Here is an 18,384-nt window from a genome sequence, read left to right as displayed (position 1 = left end):
TCACAGTCACACCCACATGCACACTCACACCCTCAAATGTACTCACATCCCAAGCACACCCACAAATACATACTCCCGCACTAATGCCCTTTTAGCCCCACACACTCCTGCCCTCCCAGTTAGGCTGACCTCCGCAGCCGTGAAGTGGTGGTTAATAAGCAGCCCGGCCCGGGGGGAGGGGCTGCTGGCTGGGGGATAAAGTTCTGAAGCAGCTGCACCCACACCCACACCTCCCCGTCTGCACCGTTGGAGAGGGTCCCTCCTGACCCTGGTTCTGCACCATGCCTCAGCTGGTGGAATGTGTCCCCAACTTCTCAGAAGGGAACAACCAGGAGGTGAGGTGCCTGGCGGGCTGGCAGAGGGGCAGTATGGGGTGCTCAGGCTGAGGAAAACAGGAAGTTCTTGGTACTGCCAGGGGGCTTGATTTTTCTTGGATGAGAACCAAGCCATAAGAAACAGCTTTGACTGCCCGCATGCCGTCAAAGTGCCCACGGGCGACTTGGGAGGAGGGACCTGATCCAGGTGTTAAGTGTGGCCAGAGTTGGGGACCCAAGAGTTGGGGCTGCTTTTGTTTGATAACAGGGGCCCAAAGGACTGTTGAGAGGGTCACACACACTCACCTAGATGTGCCTCCAGAAGTCATGCTGTCCTCATGGGCTGTCCTTAACTCACTGCGACCTCCAGCACTGTGACGTGGGTGCTGCTGTAATCCCCACGTCATCAACAAGGCACAGAGAGGCGAAGCAGACCACCAGGATTTGGTCCCGAGTCCTTGTTTCCATCCACTGGGTACTTCTGGGCCAGCCCTGGCCCATCCCCCCATGCATTTAGGGGTGCACACACTTTGAAAGGCCATTTCAGTGCCACAGGAAGTAGGACCCACTGTGACCTTGGGCTAGTTGGTTACTGCTCTCAGAGTCCTGGCTGACCCCTCTGGGCCCCGATTTCCAGCGGGGTGCCCTGGTTCTGCTTCCTGCCTCAGTTTCTCCTTTCTCCGCCCAGCTGGGTTGGGGCTTCCCAGGGTTTGGGGCTTACCAACTTGCTCACGCTCATCTTACACATGTTCAGGGCCCACCCGCTCCTTGTGAGGGTCCCTGAAATCCCTGCAGCATCTTGCCCTTAGGCCATGTCCCGGCGCGAGGGAGAGTCGCAGGGCGGCCACTTGGGAGTGTTGAGCCAGTTCTGCCCCCCAGGTGATCGAGGCCATCTCCAGAGCCATCACCCAGACTGTGGGCTGCGTGCTGCTGGATGTGGATGCCGGCCCTTCCACCAACCGCACGGTCTACACCTTCGTGGGGCGGCCAGAGGACGTGGTCGAGGGTGCCCTCAATGCGGCCCGGGCCGCTGCTCGGCTCATTGACATGAGCAGGCACAAAGGTGGGGACCTGGGGGTAGGACCTGACTGGGAGGCAGGCTGGGTGAGCCTGGAGCCTGCACCTAAAAGCAGAGGGGGAGGTACCCATGCCACACACAGAGGTCCCGCAGGTCTGAAGAGTAAGCGCGGGCTTCTCCGAGAAGACTCCTGAATTGGCCGTTCCCCCACCGCCCCGGGTCCTCCAATGTCTCCTCTCATTACTGAGGCCCTGGGCGCCCCCCTAGGACAGAGGAGGAACGCGCTGGGTGACATGGCCCACACCTGCCCCAGGGTTTCTGACGGACCATGAGGCCCACCCACTCAGGCTCTGGGCCAGGTCCTCGTTGGGAGTGCCCAATGTCGGGCAGAAGATGCGGCTCTGTCCAGGGAAGTTGGCATGACACCAGATAACCCTCAGATTCAGACATGTCAGGGCCAGTGGCGGGTTGGGACAAAGGTCAGGAGACACTGGAGAGCCAGTCAAAAGGCCAGGGTCGGGGGGTGGGAGTGTGAGAGACACATATGGAGGGGGCTCACAGATGACCCCCAAGCTGGGGGGCAGGTAAGAGGCTTATTGAAGAGCAAGGAGCTGGTACCTGGCAGGAAGGGCCAAGGGAGGTGGGGCTATGAGGTAGGTGCTTGGGGGAAAGGGGGGTGGTGCAAAGGCAGAGGGAGAGCCCATCAAAGTCAACACTGTCCACTTGGCCACGACTCTGGGCCCTGTGTTGCACAACTCTGGGACACCACTTGTTGGACTTTAGGAGCGGGAAGCCCACTGCCACTACTGTGAGATCGATTCAGGTTTATAGTGACCCTGTAGGGCAGAGGAGGAGTGTTCTGAAGGGTCATGGACAGCCTCATCTTTCCCCCCTGGAGTGACTGGTGAACCTGAACTGCTGATCTCCTGGTTAGCAGCCCAACACCCCCTGGGAAAGAGAGGGGCGTGTTGCAAACAGTCAAAATATCAGGCCCTGCTTCTGTGCATCTCCCTCCTGTGGCTGTGGAGACATTCATTTAGGCTGTCCTTTGGGAATGGCTGGTCAGCATAAGCAGGGGGCCCACTGAGGGGCAGGGGTCTGAGAAGCCCAACTGAGCAGGTGGACCAGCTCTTTGTATGCTCCCGAGAGCCTTATTGACCCCTCATACGTTGGACCTTTAACCTGGTTTCCCCCTGCCCACCTCCCCTGCCCATCTCTGCAGGGGAACACCCTAGGATGGGCGCGTTGGATGTCTGCCCCTTCATCCCGGTCAGGGGCGTCAGCATGGATGAGTGTGTGCTTTGTGCCGAGGCCTTTGGCCAGCGGCTGGCAGAGGAACTGGGTGTGCCAGGTGAGTGTCCCCAGGGGGGCCCTCAGGGGCTTCACAGTGGCTCTGGCCACAGCTCAGCGGAGACAGCTTATCCCGAGGGTAGGCAGCCTGTTGAAAGGGGAGATGGTTACAAAGCAGAGCTGGGGGAGCAAACCGCCACTCAGGACCCCGCTGCCACTCCCCTAGGGAAACAGACACCAATGGAAAGAACTGATGTGTCACGTCCCGGGAACACAGGGGGCGCTCGTGGGCCAGCATTGCCCAAGGCATGGAGACCGGTCTAACACAGTGGTTCTCAACCTTCCTCATGCCGCGACCCTTTCATACAGTTCATGTGGTGGTGACCCCCCCAACCATAAAATTATTTTCATTGCTACTTCATCACTGTCATTTTGCTACTGTTATGAATCGGGTGACCCTTGTGAAAGGGTCGTTCGACCCCCAAAGGGGTCGTGACTCACAGGTTCAAAACCACTGGCTGTAGCATCAGTGTGGGGTAGTGAGCAAGACTGACCGGGGGTTTGTGAGTGTACCTCCTTGTTATCGTGAATATCAGGTGCATGGCTGGGAGCAATCGAGTGTAATTAGTAACCCCTCCAGGGGAACAGAGCCAGAACCGGCCATTTCTTTGCCAGGAAGCTGGCTAAGAGACATTCTACAGTAGCAAAGCTGAGAGCCGGCGGGAGCTGATTCAATTCCGCTCCCCAGCAGCGTGCATACCAATGTCGTTTACAATGTTAATCATGTGTGGCGTGTAGGTGGGCTGTACTTTTTCAAATACACATAAAGCTGGGGCGTATAGTGAGTCCCTAAAAAGAATCATGCAATTCACTCTCTGACCGGTCCCAGATGACGACCCTTATCAATCTTATACCATGACCAGGGACCCTGGAGGGGTTAGATCAACCCAAAGCAGGGTTCAAATCATCATCGACATTGCAAGCTCTCGTTTGTACTCTTTGGAGACAGTTAAAACATGCGATGATAAAGATCTATAACCCACTTTGACAAAACTGAAACCACTCAAACCTGGCTGATTCAAATAAAAAAGGCTGCAGTCTTGCTCACAAATCACATCTCAGTAACTCCACCTGGCAACCACATGTTAATAACGTAATCATTAGCAATCACATCTTCATAAGGCCACCCTGGAGGGGCAGAAGAAGGGACCAATCCGTGTTAAGAAGAAACCACAGTGTTGCTTAGAATTGGGGGCGTCGAGACGTCTTGCCTATTGTGGACCTCAGGAAAGACTGATTGCCAGAGAGGGGAAATCACGTTTGGTCGCAGGTTAGCAAGAACAAGGGGGAGCCTCAGCAAGAGGGATGGGCCCATAGTCACAACTGACTGACTCAGACATGCCAGCGATCCCAAAGGTGGCGCAGGGCTGTAGAGAATGTCATCGTGAGGTGCAGGTGACTGCATGACAACTAGCAACAACATCCTCGTGTGTGTGTGTGTGTGTGTGTGTGTGTTTGTGTGTGTGGTTATCGAAATCAAGAAGATGACCCCAAGCAAGCAGAACACAGGAGAACACAGGGAATGGCCGGGAATGGGAGGACATCCTGGATGCAAGGGTCTGGGCACCAGGACCACACACACGGAACTATAGGGGTGCTTTAGGAAGTGGCAGTTGATGGATATTTCTGTTTTCTTTAATTTGGGGTTATACGGATCAGTCATCGAAAACACATCTTTAGAAAGAAACGTGGCATGCCTTCCACCAACGCTGCTCACCTATCAGATAGTAACTCCCATGGCTGCAGCGAGACTGTGCCAGGCCCCTCTGCAGAGGGAGCCGTTAGGGGACAGGAAGTGGAGGAGGCCCTGTCTCTGGTGTGAATTTGGGGGTGAGGGGCTAGGATGGCTCTCTAAGGATGTGAGACAGATGGGAACTTGTGACCCTCACCGGACACCAGGGATCTGGCCTTCTGCTGACCGGACCTGACCTGAGCCTCTTTTGCAGTGTACCTCTATGGGGAGGCAGCGAGGACAGCCAGTCGTCGGACACTGCCCGCCATCCGGGCTGGGGAGTATGAGGCCCTTCCTGAGAAGGTTTGATGGTTTTGTGACAGGAGGTTGGGGGTGTGTGCGGAATGACTCTTGTGTTGATCCTTAGCCCCCGCCCCATCTCCTGTGGGGTGGGTGGACCCTGCCTTTTCATCCCTGACCCCGGAGCCACCTTCCCCTGTGGAGAGGAGCTCACTCCAGGTGAATCCATCCACAGCTCAAGCAGACTGAATGGGCACCGGACTTTGGTCCCAGCACCTTTGTTCCCAGCTGGGGGGCCACTGTCACCGGAGCCCGGAAGTTCCTCATTGCCTTCAACATCAACCTGCTCAGCACCAAGGAGCAGGCACACCGGATTGCCCTCAACCTGCGGGAGCAAGGTCGAGGGAAGGACCAGGTCAGTTCCCCTGAGCCCTGGAGTGGCCGAGCTCAGGGGTAAGAGGGGATAAGCAGGGAGGCTGGTGGGGCAGCGTGCCCCATCGGCTCAACCTGGATGGCTGGTGACCAACTGAGCCCCACTTCAGTGTCCATGACATGTGGGCCAGGGCAGTGTTGGGGCTTTGAGTGGTCTGGTTGAGAATGTTTTAAAGGACATTTTACACAGGATCAGGACTGCGCTTGTTGTTAAAATATTGCAGTCTTTTCATACTGGTGGGGAGGCCCCAGCATTCCCAGATCCACCCAGGTCACCCCCCCCACCCCCGCCCCGCCCGGCATCCCCATGAATCTTCAGGTGCTCCCAGGTACCACCCTCGCCCACCAAATCTGCCACAGCAGCTGTCACCTAACTTTAGCATCGGTCCTGCAGGACGCCCTCGTCAGCCACCTGGTGAAGGAGTTGGAGGAAGACTTGAAATCCCGCTATGAGCTCCCTCTGTCTGGGACTCAAGGGCCCTCCATGTACTCCTCTTAGCTGTCCAGGGTACTGAGCTAGGCCACCTGGGAAGACACAGGCAGAGCAGCGCTCAGAGCAAGGCCACAGGAAGGCAGAGCAGGACAGGGTGGGCTTCGTTAGCTTGGCCTAGGAAGGGCTTCTCCTTTGGCAGCCAGGGCGTCTGAAGAAGGTTCAGGGCATTGGCTGGTACCTGGATGAAAAGAACTTGGCGCAGGTGTCCACAAATCTCCTGGACTTTGAGGTCACAGCACTGCACACGGTCTACGAGGAGGCATGCAGAGAAGCGCAGGTGAGCAGGGTAGGGTACTCCTGCTGGCTGGCAGGGTGGGGACAGGAGACTTGCTCAGGGCCACACTTGTCGTAAGTGTGGGTAGGGACATACACCTTGCTTACTCCTCACTGCCTGTCACTCCTAACCCCAAACCTTTCAACACCACGGGATAATTAAGGTTGTCCATATCTGGGAAGTAGCACATGACAGGCTCCAGGGGAGGCATCTATTCGGGTGAGCAGGGTAGGCACCTCTCTAGCGCAGGAATTGGCAAACTTTGCTCAAGAACCATCTCCCATTCTTTCAGTACGTACCTGTGGCTCTGCAGTAAAACTGAAAATGAAAATCAAGCTTTCATTTTTAGATTATGGTGATTTCATTTGTTTGTAAAACTATATTTCTGACACGCGCTATCATTTTGGGAACTTTTGATTTCTTTGGGTATTGTCCCCATAAATTTTTCACAAAGCATCAATTGTCTCTCAATTCTTCCACCGGAGCTTCGCCAGACATTGAATGATTGCTCTTGCATTTTAATAGCAGATATGTTTCTCTGATACAGACTCTTTTCAAATTGATATTTTGTTATCATTCTTAATACCTCAAACTCAAACCTTTTTAGATATACTTAAAAAAGTTATACAAGTTTATTTTGGTGAAAAAATACATTCCATTCACGATTTAAAAAAATATATTTTTCATGAAAAGAAATATTTATGGCTCTGGAATAATTTTTAAAATTGTGTGAGGGACAGGATTGGCTCTTCTGTATCCAAAGTTTGCCGAGCCCTGCTCTAGCTGGATGGGCTGGCGGGGAAGGTGGGGTGGAATCCATGTAGGTGAGCAGAGCAGGCAGGAGGCTTCTGCCTGACCCCAGGGGCATCCTCCACGTGGAAACACTCCTAGGTGTGGACCTGACTCACTTGTGTGTCCCCAGGAGCTGAACCTTCCAATTGTGGGCTCTCAATTAGTGGGCCTGGTGCCTCTGAAGGCCATCCTGGACGCGGCAGCCTTCTACTGCCAGAAGGAGAGCCTCTTCATCCTGGAGGAGGAACACAGAATCAGGCTGGTGGGCCAGGGTCCCGGTGTGAAGGGGGCGGAGAGGGATGAGGCTTGGGCCCGTGCGTCTGCTGGGAGAGAGTGAACAAGCTTGATGTTCCCTGGGGTGGGTTTCGATGCTGGAGGTGCCCACACCCAAGCTGCAAACTCACCCAATGTCCAGGCTTCCCTGCAGGAGAAGGAGCTTCGTGGGGCATTCACAGCGCGGCTTCTGTGAGCTTAGAGGAGGTTCTGGTGGGGTGGCCTTCCTCTCAGCTGCCTGGAGAAGGGGATGCTGTTCTGTAAAGGGGAAGTAGGGTCTGAGGCCTCCTTCATGGCCTTGCCTTGGAGATTCTGCTTCTGAACGCGCTCGGCAAGGCTTTCTTCTGGTTCCGATCTCTGCTCATTTTCAGAGGTTTCAGAAATCCCATCGTATCTGGTATGTTTCTTTTTTGCTTACACATCTTGAAAAGGAACAATCCGTCAGGTTGTGCTTGGCCATGAGCTCAGGACTTGATAGATCTCTTCTCAAAGTGTGCTGGCGATTTTCGGGAGCACTTGGGCCTTGGTATGGTGTGTGGCGTGGCTCTGCTGCACGTGGGCGGTAGAGAGCGAAGGTGTCTCCTAGGTATCTCACTTCCTGGCTCACGGGTACCAGTGGATCTGTACCTGGGGACATCTGACCACCTCTGACACTCCTAAAAGGATGAGGACGTTTGACCTTCCAAGTCAAACTAGAAACGCCTGAAAGGCCAACATCCCCTCAAGACCCACCAGAGGGAGTAGTTGGGATCCTTTCTAGTCTCTCTCCTCCCTGTGGGTGACTCAGGGGAATTTTTTTCCCCCTTCTGGAAATTCTTAAGACAATCACCATATGCGGACATGAGCTAGAATTCACTGTCTGTGTACTTCGGACATTTCAAGCAAAAAAACTTAGTTTAAAGTGGCCCTGTATTAATAGCACTCTCAAGCACTGACCATTCAAATACAAACCCTAGAGGTACAAATTTTAAATCCAGGTGTTAAGAATGACCACAGATGCTCAGGGACCAGAAAGAATAGTACCTGGAGGCCGGTCCACACAGAAGAAGCACAACAACCGGTATGATCCAAGGATTGCTAGTCATAAGATCCAAATCCAGGGGAGGGAATACTATCAGAGTTTAAATTCTGAACACCCAGTTTGCAGGAGGCTGGGCTGTGTTGCTGTCTCCTATTGGGTGAAACAAGCGAAACAAATGAACAGAATAAGAGAAAAAGCACAAACATACAATAGACAAAAAGGAAGTAACTAAAGTAATAATATTAAAGCAAAGAACAGTAGGAAACAACACCAAGTAAAAATAATTTAACAACTATAAATAAATAAACAAATAAAAACAGGCTAGACAAAAAGCAAACAAGGAAAACTAGGGAGGGGGAAGAGAAAAGACAGTAAAGAAAAAAAAGAGAATGGATAAAAAGAAGAAAGGAGAAACAGAAGAAAAGTAATAAAAAAAGGAAAGCATAGAAAGAGAAGATTAAAAAAGAAAACCAGGGAAGGGCAATAAAAGGAAAAATGAGACAAAATACCAAAGAAAGAAGGAAAGGAGAAATTGTGGGGGACAAGGCAGCTGGTCTCAGCTGGCAGCCTTATGGTGTGGAGTGTCAGCTCGTGGGACACAGGCCTTGATGATGTTCCTGCCAGCGTATGTGCTGTGTGGGGTCAGGGGGCCTGCTCCGGAAGCAGTTCGTACCAGCTCAGATGGTAGCTGAGGTCAGGTGCTTGCTCCAGAAGGAATTCTTTCGGGCCCAGAAGACAGCTGCGGGCAGCACAGCTGACTGAGTACGAAGGCACTTTCGGCTCACCCACGGGTGGGCAGGGACTCACCACTTTGTTTCCTCCTGCCCGCGAGTGAGGCTGATGGACCCAGGGCTTGATCCATGAGGGTGCAGCTCTGACCTCGGGAGAACAGGGGCTGTGTGGAGTCAGTGAGGGTGGGGGCTGGCCACACTTCTGGACACCCGGAGGGTGTCAGGAGAAAGGAGGGTCACATCTTTCTTGCCACCAGCCAGTGGTGTGTCAGACCACCGTGTGGACGGGATGCTGCTTGCTGGAGTTCAAGGTGGCTCGCTGACCATCTGTCCATCTGTCTCCTCTCCAGCTGCTTTTGTTCAGCTTCTCCTCCGGATCAGCATCTGTATCTGTTTCCCTGGGTCTCTTGTTTGCTTGCTTCTTTGAAGCTAGGTGGCATGTCACCAAAGGACGCAGGTCATTTTCACATTGACCTTGCCTCTTTTGATGGCCACTCGGACCAATGGTCACGTCTGATGGGTAAGGGTTCAGGAACGTTTTTTAAAGCTGTGACTTTTCTCTTTCTTGAAAACATGTATTTAAAAAATTAACTATTTGCTTTTACATATATATATATATATATATTTAGAATTTATTTCCCCCCCTTTGTTTGTGGAATATAACAGATACAAAGAAAAACATATTCTATGTCGTTGCACAGCGCGTACCATTAAATCCGTGACGATGTCCCATGAAACGCCCTGTCAATGGCTGTTCTTCTTTCCCTCCTTTTCCCACCCTCTGGACCTTCTTACCTGCCTGTCCCATCCTCTCCCCCACCACGATCCTGGCCACTTTGTAGTTGTTAAAGTCTGGTCCTTTGGCATGAAGACAATTTTTTCCCTTTATAATGATGGTGTCATAAAATGTCTATCTTTATGATATTGACTAACGTCACCGAGCATAATGCCCTTTTACTTTGTCCATGCCATGTGGTGTTTGACAGATCCATCATTGCTTTTGAAGTATCCATTGTGTGACTGTACCAGAGCCTGCTTAGTCAGTCCTCTGCAGGCGGGGCTTTAGATTCTTCCCATCTTTTTTGCTGGTATAGAAACTGCTGCAATAAGCATGGGTGTGCATATATGTCTGTTTGTGCTTTGTTCTTTATTCTTTTTTTCCTCAATCGTTTTATTAGGGGCTCATACAACTCTTATCACCATCCATACAGACTTCAATTGTGTAAAGCGCATTTGGACATTCATTACCCTCATCATTCTCAAAACATGTTCTTTATTCTTTAGGGAGCACACCAAGTAGAGAGATCACAGGATCAGAAGTGATTTGTATTTGCATTTGTTAAAGGAAGTGTCATATTGACTTCCATAGTGGCTGTATAATTCTGCAATTCCACCAAAACCTATGAACGTTCCAATTTCTCCCCCTTCTCTCCAGCATCGATTAGATTCTGTTTTTAAAAAAGATTTTGCAGCTGATGCCAGGGGCTTAGGTGGAGAGCAAATGTCTTGAGAATGATGAGGGCAATGAATGTACAAATGTGCTTTACACAATTGATGTATGTATGGATTGTGATAAGAGTTGTATGAGCCCCTAATAAAATGATAAAAAAAACAAAGAAACCCACATGGGCAGCTCTATCCTGTCCTATGGGGTTGCCATGAATCAGAAAAAAAAAAAAGGATCGTTCACTTAAAAAAAACAAAAACAGAAAAGATTTTGCTAAGTCTCAGTGTGAAGTGGCCACTTATTATTTCCATTTGTGTTTCTCTTAGGGCTAATAAACTTGAACATGTCTTCATATGATTGTTAGCCACCTGGGGACCACATTTAGGAAATTGTCTATTCTTGTCTTGTGCCCATTGTTTGGTTGGGTTATTTGTATTTTCCTTATTAAGGTGTTGTAGTTTTCTACAGAGTTGTGAAATTAGCCCTCGATCTGTTATATCACTGCCAGATATTTCCCCCATTTGCGAATTTTCATTTTGCTCTTTTAATGAAGTCGTTTGAAGTGCAGAAATATTGTACTCATCGAAGGTTCCAGTTCTCGATCTTGTCTTCTGTAGTGTGTTTATGCCTTGTAGTCGGGTCCTTAAGTTTGTCCCTCGTTTTTCACTGATGGTCCCCATGGGTCTAGGGTTCATATTTGGGTCTTCATCTGTTTTGAGTTTGTTTCTGTGCACGATGTGAGGTATGGGTGCTGTTTCACTCTTTGGCAGGTGGAGATTCCATTTTTCTAGTGCCATTTATTGAAAACGTTATCTCTTTTCCACCTGGTGTGGTTCAGTCCTTTTTCAAAGATCAGTGTCTATAGGTACTTGGTTCTGTTTCTGAGTTCTCAGTCTAATCCATTGGTCTACATGTCTATTGTAGCAGTACCAACCTGTTTTGGTTACCGCGGCATCTGTTTCAGTAGATCTCTTGGGCCTTTGTTCTAGAGCAAGAGTGGGGAGCGTTTTTCTGTCAAGGGTCATTTAGATATTTATAACATCACTTTGGGGTCATATTGGTCAAACATGTAATTAAAGCACCCTTAGTGTGAAGACTGGAAGGGCTTCTCTTTGGTGAAGCGCGTGATGTTAACTGATTGTGTGGGCCTGACCCGGCTCTGGGCCAGATGTTCTCCACATTGTTCTGGAGGGCCTGCGTAATGTGTCTGCCGCGTTTGCTGTCTTGTCGGAAGTTCAATTTCACTCTATGTAGGGAATCCATTAGCATCTAGAAGAATTTAATTTTTATCAAGTTCTGTTTAGTTATGCTTTGTTACTGTGCTTTCAGTGTCATATTTTAAGAAACAATCACCAAGTGCAAGGTCCTGAAGATTTACCCTTCTGTTTTCTTACAGAGATTTAATAATTTTAGCCTTTACATTTAGGCCTGTAAAGTTTGAGTTAATTTCTATCTGCTGTGAGGTAGGGGTCCAATTTCTTCTTTTGCGTGTGGAATCCAGTTTTCCTAGCAACAATTTGTTCAATAGATTACTTCCCCACCCCCCCATAAGTTGGTCTTGGTATTGATACTGAAAATAAATTTGAGGATTTATTTCTGTGCTGTCAATTCTATTCCATTGGTCTGTGTGTCTATCCTTGTACCAGTACCACACAGACATTGTAGTAAGCATTGAAATAGGAAAGTGTGAGTTCTCCAGTTTTGTTTTCTTTTATGCCCTCTTTTGGCTATTCTGGGTCACTTGAAAATCCATGGGACTTTCAATTGGAAATTTAATAGGATTACATTGAATCTGCACATTGCTTTGGGTAGTATTGTTATTAATGATATTGTCTTCCAATCCAAAAACATGAAAGTCTTTTCATTCACACCCACTCCCTCCTTATTGACATGTTGAGGATCCACAGACCAGGTTGTTATGTAAAAATCAATAGTTTGTGAAAATGTAGGATGACCACATAAGATCACAGAATGGAGGATGACGATAGCATTACATAACTGTTAAATTCCATCATGACGTAATTGCCAACCCCCTGAGAACCATGGCTCAATCAAGTTAACACACAGCTTAACCTTCACAGCCAGCCTTTCTCTTGCCTTTCACCTTAGTGCTTGCGACTGCTAGACACATGTCGTTAAGGTGCAAATATAATTGGGTGGTAGACCTTTTATTACCGTTGTTGTAAATGAGAACGGTTGGAGAATGGGAGAGTTGATAGGTGAGGAGGAGGTGTGTTTAGATTTTCTTTAGTATCTTTCAGCCGTCTTTAAAATACTTTTCAATGTACAAGTCTTGTTATGAGGTACCCATTGTGATTACATTTCTTCCTAGTATTTTATTCTTTTTGATGCTATTGTAAATGGAATTATTTTATTAATTTCCATTTCAGATCGTTTATTGCTAATGTATACAAAAACGCCTAAATAATGCATCATTGATTCCGTATCCCGCAACTTGATGGAATTGGTTTATTAGCTCTGTTTGTTTGTGTGTGTGCTCTTTAACATGTTCTACATATAAGATTCGGTGAAGAGAATATAGTTTTCATCTTTTCCAATTTAAAGGTGCCTGTTGGCAAGGTGGCTTATGCATGTATTGGGTTGCTAACGAGAATATTGGTAGTTAAAACCCATTGCAGGAGAAAGATAAGACTTCCTGCTCCTGTAAAGATTTTTACAACCTCAATCACCCAAAGGGGCGGTTCTATTTGGACCTATAGGGTCATTATGAGTCGGAATATACTCAATGGTATAGAGTTTGGAGTTTTGGTCTATCCAATTAGAAGGCCCTACTTTTCCCTAATGGCTTTGGCTAGAACTTCCAGTGCTGTGGCACTCCAGTGTTGAACAGGGATGATGAGAACGCCCTCTCCTGGAATGTAACTAGTTGGCTGGCTGTTCATGGGCACCCCTCTCTTGGTATTTCCCCATCTGGTACTGCAGGGGCAGTGGGCCGGGAAGATGTACTCGTGCAAGCTCTGAGCTTGGCACACTTTCCCAGGTCGGGTCCAGCCAGCTTGCATGTGGGAGTCAGTGGTCAAAAAGGCTCAACCCCATCCCCTGCCCTGCTCCCCATAAAAAGCTGGGCTCAGGGTGGAGACACCACAGAGAGGCAGAAGGGATCCCAACACGTGCCATGACCTTCCCTGGTGTATTGTTGCCCTTCCTCAGGAGGGGCTGGGGAAGGAGGGCCATTGCACCCCATACTACACCTCTTTTTCCAGGTCGTGAACAGGCTGGGCCTGGACTCCCTGTCTCCCTTCAATCCGAAGGAGAGGATTATTGAGTGAGCTCCCCCCCACAGCCCCAACCCTGCCTGAAACCAGAGGCTCCTTCAAGAGCTGTGGGCGTGATTTAAAGGGCAGGACCGTGTGGTTCGAATCCTTCCAGATCCTTCTGCCTGACCACTTACTCATTCAGTAAACATCAGCATTCTGTGTTGGGCCTGGGAGCAGGGGCAGGGTGAGACCCTGACGTGGTCCTCACAGCCAGGTCCTGGAAGTCTTCCAGCTGCTCTGAAACTGGGGGTTATGTCCTTGATGGTGAGGACCATGGTATGGGGAGCAGGGTGGAACTCAGAGTCAGAATCAGGTCCTGAATCCAACTTTGTCTTCACAGCCTGGTAGCAGGGTTGTTGACAATGTTACATCACCCTGGGGACTTCGTGCCCCACACACGCACTCAGCGGAAGGCGGTGCCTTTGTGGTTGACAAGGAGAGTGTGCAGGGTTTTGGAGGAAGGCGCTGGGGCCACATTCCCTACAGTGGCCCTCCCAGAGAACAGCCCCAGGGCCTGGCCCCTCCAGGTCCCGGTGCCTCAGGACAGCTGCTCAGTGGAGTGAGGGACAGGGACCTAACTTCCTGCTGAGCCCCATGCAGACCAATTGGCAGAGCAGCCTTGCCCCAGTCCTGGATGAGGACAGTGGGATCCGAGGTGATGTAGCTTGTAGGGGTCCACCCAGAAGCCAGTGGTTTGTCCAAGGCTGTGTCTCTGATGGGAAGCACTGAGGGAGGTGGGCTCCTGCTAAGACCCCAGAAGTCCCAGCGCAGGGCCAGAAACCCCTCCCTCCACTGAGCTGCTGTCCACCCGCAGGTACCTGGTCCCCGATGGCCAGCCTGAGCAGGGCCTGGTGAACAAGTCCCTGGGTGCCTTCATCCGCGAGGTGGGCGCCCGCTCGGCAGCCCCTGGGGGCGGCTCGGTGGCTGCGGCTGCTGCAGCGATGGTGAGCCCTGCCCTGGGGGAGGGGCACGTCGGGACCCCAGCGCACTGGGTGGCACGGGGTTGGAGACTTGCTGTTTGTGGTGGGCGGGAGGCGCGGGTGGCAGGTTCTGCCCAAAGACGTTCCTGTGTGGGAGTCTCTGAGAGCCGAGGAGTGGTGCCTGTGTGCCTGGCCCTCTCCGCAGTTGCCCCTAACCTGGGGCCCAGATCCCCGGGGATGATGGCGCGCCCAGCGTGGGTCCCAGGCCCCATGTGCCACCTCTCCCAGGGCGCGGCGCTGGCCTCCATGGTGGGCCTGATGACTTACGGACGGCGTCAGTTCGAGCACCTGGACGCAGAGATGCGACGCCTGATCCCGCCCTTCCACTCGGCCTTGGCCCAGCTGACCACGCTGGTGGACGCGGATGCCCAAGCCTTCGCAGGTTATCTGGTGAGTGAGCTCGGCCACGGCCTCCTTAGGCCCAGGTCCCAGGGTCTGGAGGCCCCAGAGGTAACTACACACACCCGCTTAAAGGCACGAGGGAGTGTCTGAAGGGCCCAGCCAGAACTTGAAGAACAGGCCTCAGGACAGGTGGAGTACCCACTCGGTGGGGCTTGGACAGCAGGAGTGTGAGGGGTGGGTTGTCTAGCTGCCTTTTGGGACCAGGGATGGGCACGCCCCCTCCCTTCTCTGAGTCTCTTTTTCCTGCCAATGCAAGCCAAAGGCCTGTGGGGCTTGGGAGTTGGCACAGCTCTGGCTGTGGCAGGGGTAGGGTAAGAGGGAGCAGGCACCACACAGGGTCTCTCTCCCACCAGCTGCAGTCAGAGGCCAGCTGGCTGCCCACTTAGTGCCCACAGGTGGGGAGGAAGCATCCACAACCCAGATGCTGAGAAATGGCCTCAGGAGGGCGGCCACTCAGCAGATCTTGGACCTCACGAGCCAGAGGAAAGGAATCTCACCAGAAAGACAGGGGTCTGGGAAGACAGCGCCGCTGTGCACCGCAGAGGGACCCAAGGGAGCTCTGGGGAACACCCATCTCGTCCGGAGAGGCAGCTCACAGAGCAAGTATATCAGAAGGTCTACCTAGAAGGGGAGCCATGCAGACTTCTGAGCAATGTACAGAAAGAAACTACCAGAACTATCAGGCGCCTGGGGGACAAGGTTGAGAATCCTCAACGTGGACAGGAGGACAGCTCGAGAGGAGAGATCGGATCGGAGAAGGGGCCTGGCAGAGAGAGGAGATGCCCTGCGATGCTAGGAGACTCAGCACGCCCACAGGCATGCAGGCAGCCTAGGCTCAGGGTACAGGCCAGGTGTGTAGAGTCTGAGACCCCGACAGCCTCAAGGGCTTGCTTGTGATGTTGGGTGCCAGAGAAGTGCCCCAACACCGCCGAAGCCGGACAACAGTGCTGGTCTCGAAGTCCCCTCCATCAAAGGAGCACCTGAGGGTGAGCAGAGCCACGCTGGAGAAGTCACTGCCCAAGACACTCCTGGGACATGCAAAGTGGGTGCTGAATCTTCAACAGAGGACACCTGTCTCACTGTGGGGGGAAAAGCAAACAATTCTACAGGAGACAGGCTTGTTCATGGGGACAGGGGTGGTCACCAGGACAGGGTCCCCCACTAGCCCCCTCCACTCGCTCACCTTGTGTCTCTCTGGTCATTCCTCGTAGGAAGCCCTGAAGCTGCCCAAGACCACACAGGAGGAAAGGGACAGGTACGTAGAGCAGGCTGGTGAGGTGAGCAGTCCCCATCGGATCTTTGTTATTAGAGAGGGTTTCCTGAGTCCCAGCCCTTGTTCTGTGGCCCCCGCTACCTGAGAGGGATCTGGGGGCCCTAGCCCACCCTACTCCAGCTGGAATGCAGGTTCTCAGGGGCATAAGCATGGCCCCTAGGGTGCCCTCCTGTGGTTCCAGGCGAGAGGCTGCCATGCAGGAGGGGCTGAAGCAGGCGGTGGCCGTTCCTCTGTCCTTGGCGGAGAAGGTAGCCTCGCTGTGGCCAGCACTGCAGGAGCTGGCCCTGTGCGGGAACCTGGCCTGCCGCTCTGACCTGCAGGTAGGAGGGCCCTGCCTCCTCTGCTCACAGACAAGGGCCACAGCAGAGGAGGAGGGGTCTGGCCCCAGGGACCACAGTTCCGAAATGGGACCGGAAGGAACTCCAAGCCAGGCCTGAAGCAAGCGCTGAACACAGCAATGCAGGCCTTTCCTCTCCCCTCCCCTCTCCTCCCCTCTCTGCTCCTGTCTGGCTTCCCACCCCTCTCCCTCCAGAGTCCCTCCTTGCCCTCTCCCCTCCTCTCCCTTCCACCTCCCCTCTGCTCTCTCCTCCCTCCTCTCCTGCCAGACCCTCCCTTCCAGCCCTTGCCCACCCCCCACCCCCCTCACTGCTCCTTCTCTCCCTGGTGTTTGCGGCAGGTGGCAGCTAAAGCGTTGGAGACAGGTGTGTTTGGTGCCTACTTCAATGTGCTCACCAACCTGAAGGACATCACCGACACTGCCTTCAAGGACCAGGTGAGCATGTGGCAGCCCTGGCCAGATGCAGGGTCCCTTGTGTCCGATGCGGGCCCAGGGGCCCCTTTCATCTGTCTTATAGAGCTGCTCCCTTGGCTGGACCTCCTGCGGCACCCATGGCATCAAGTCTCCCTTCCTCAGGGTTGTCTTTGAGATAGGGAAGTTGGGGTGCCTGGCGTGCCTGGCCCTGTGGGCCTCCTCTGCTTTGGGCTCGTTCTGGCCAGGAGGGGCTGTGTCATGCGAGGTCAGCGCCCCAGTGCCTGTCACCACCCTCTCCATGCCCTCAATGAGCTGCAGTCACCCCAAACCCTGTCCTCTGGCAGCCCCTACCGGCTGTTTGACCCCGTGGACTTCATGTCACCATGACTATCTCCCATTTCAGCATGGGGCTCTCCTCAGCCCAACCTCTTGCTGTCCATGTCCAGGAAGGCCCAGCATAGGGCCCATCTTGAGGGGACTCACTGCTCATGACTCAGGCAGTGGGCCCAAAGACAAGCTCCAGAAGTTTCCCCTCCCCCTGGGACTTGGGGGGGAGGGCAGTGTGTCTAGCCCTCAACATCTGTGGCCAGAGAGGGAGAGCCCAAACCCCAGACCTGGCTCTCCCAAAGCTCACTATAGAGGAAGCCCCTCTTAGCTGTGTCAAGAGACCTTTGAAGAGCCAAGAACGCTGAGTGAGGATGGACAGGAAAGGACACAGGGAGGAGCTATTGTGGGCCAGGGCCAGCAGGGACAGTTAGGGTGCAGGGGACCATCTGTGGGCAGCAGCCGAGCAGGAGGGAGGCCACCGTCCAGGGAGGGAGTAGGGCTGTCTGCTTGGCAGAGGGTGACCACCCCGGTTTGTCAGATCCGCCAGCGAGTCTCCAGCCTCCTGCAGGACACCCAGACCCAGGCTGCCCTGGTGCTGGACCGCCTGGAGACCCGGCGGGAGTGAGAGCCAGGATGGAGACCCCTGCTGGACCCCCATCCGGGGTGGAGGGCCTGTGGCTGACGGGAGCACTACGTGATGCCAGCTCTGGGACCAGGGCGGCCCCCCAAGCATGTTCCCTGCATCCCCTCGTTCTCAGTAAAGTGCCCCCCCCCAGGGTTCTGCTGTGTGATTTGCGGCTGGGGTAGGGTGGGGCTCAGGGTGTCGGGGATCATGGGACAGGGCGGGAGGTGAATGAATTGTCAAGTTGGAGTGCTATGAAATCAGGAATCCTTGGAGCGGTGACGTGTGGCCAGTGAGTAGGGTCCCGAACACGCAGGGACACAGCAGACACATGGGGCGTGATGGACCAGGGGACCCGGTGTTACTCCTGGGCCTCTCCATCAGTGAGAAGCTGGGGGTAGTTTGGGGACTGTCACCCACAAAAGCCCACAGACAGGGAGGGACAGACTCCCAGGAGCTTTGGATGCGGGGGCTGCTGCTGGTCTAAGTGGCATGTTGGCTGGTGTGGCCGTGGGGGATGGAGGCATTGATGAGGGAGGGGCGGGGATGGAAGGTGTGTGGCTGGGCTTTGATCACCCAGTCAGCCCTACCTCCTCTCAGGGAATAAAGGCCAAGTAGACAGTAGCTGTTCTGT

General features: G+C 52.8%; 1 protein-coding gene across 2 annotated transcripts; it reads left to right on the top strand.

The window, feature by feature from the left end:
* The first annotated feature begins 236 nt into the window (after nt 1-236).
* On the top strand, nt 237-17,905 carry FTCD (formimidoyltransferase cyclodeaminase). Of its 2 annotated transcripts, none has more exons than XM_045284857.1 (14): nt 237-335; nt 1,194-1,377; nt 2,555-2,683; nt 4,629-4,717; nt 4,890-5,069; nt 5,719-5,856; nt 6,776-6,907; nt 13,342-13,403; nt 14,210-14,279; nt 14,604-14,765; nt 15,989-16,032; nt 16,232-16,370; nt 16,727-16,822; nt 17,667-17,905. In XM_045284857.1, the coding sequence occupies exons 1-14, from the start codon at nt 282-284 to the stop codon at nt 17,751-17,753; spliced, it is 1,566 nt and encodes a 521-aa protein (XP_045140792.1). In that variant the 5' UTR covers nt 237-281; the 3' UTR covers nt 17,754-17,905. The 2 variants fall into 2 exon arrangements, with proteins under 2 accessions (XP_045140792.1, XP_004696943.1); XM_004696886.2 differs by having other exon boundaries at nt 14,210-14,339.
* The last annotated feature ends 479 nt before the right edge of the window (nt 17,906-18,384 follow it).

This window comes from Echinops telfairi, unplaced genomic scaffold (genome assembly GCF_000313985.2).
Source record: "Echinops telfairi isolate 266 unplaced genomic scaffold, ASM31398v2 ScPeMD7_7469;HRSCAF=8507_0, whole genome shotgun sequence".
Taxonomy (NCBI): Eukaryota; Metazoa; Chordata; class Mammalia; order Afrosoricida; family Tenrecidae; genus Echinops; species Echinops telfairi.
Note: the sequence above shows the minus strand (reverse complement) of the source record. Positions and strands in the feature narration are given on the sequence as shown.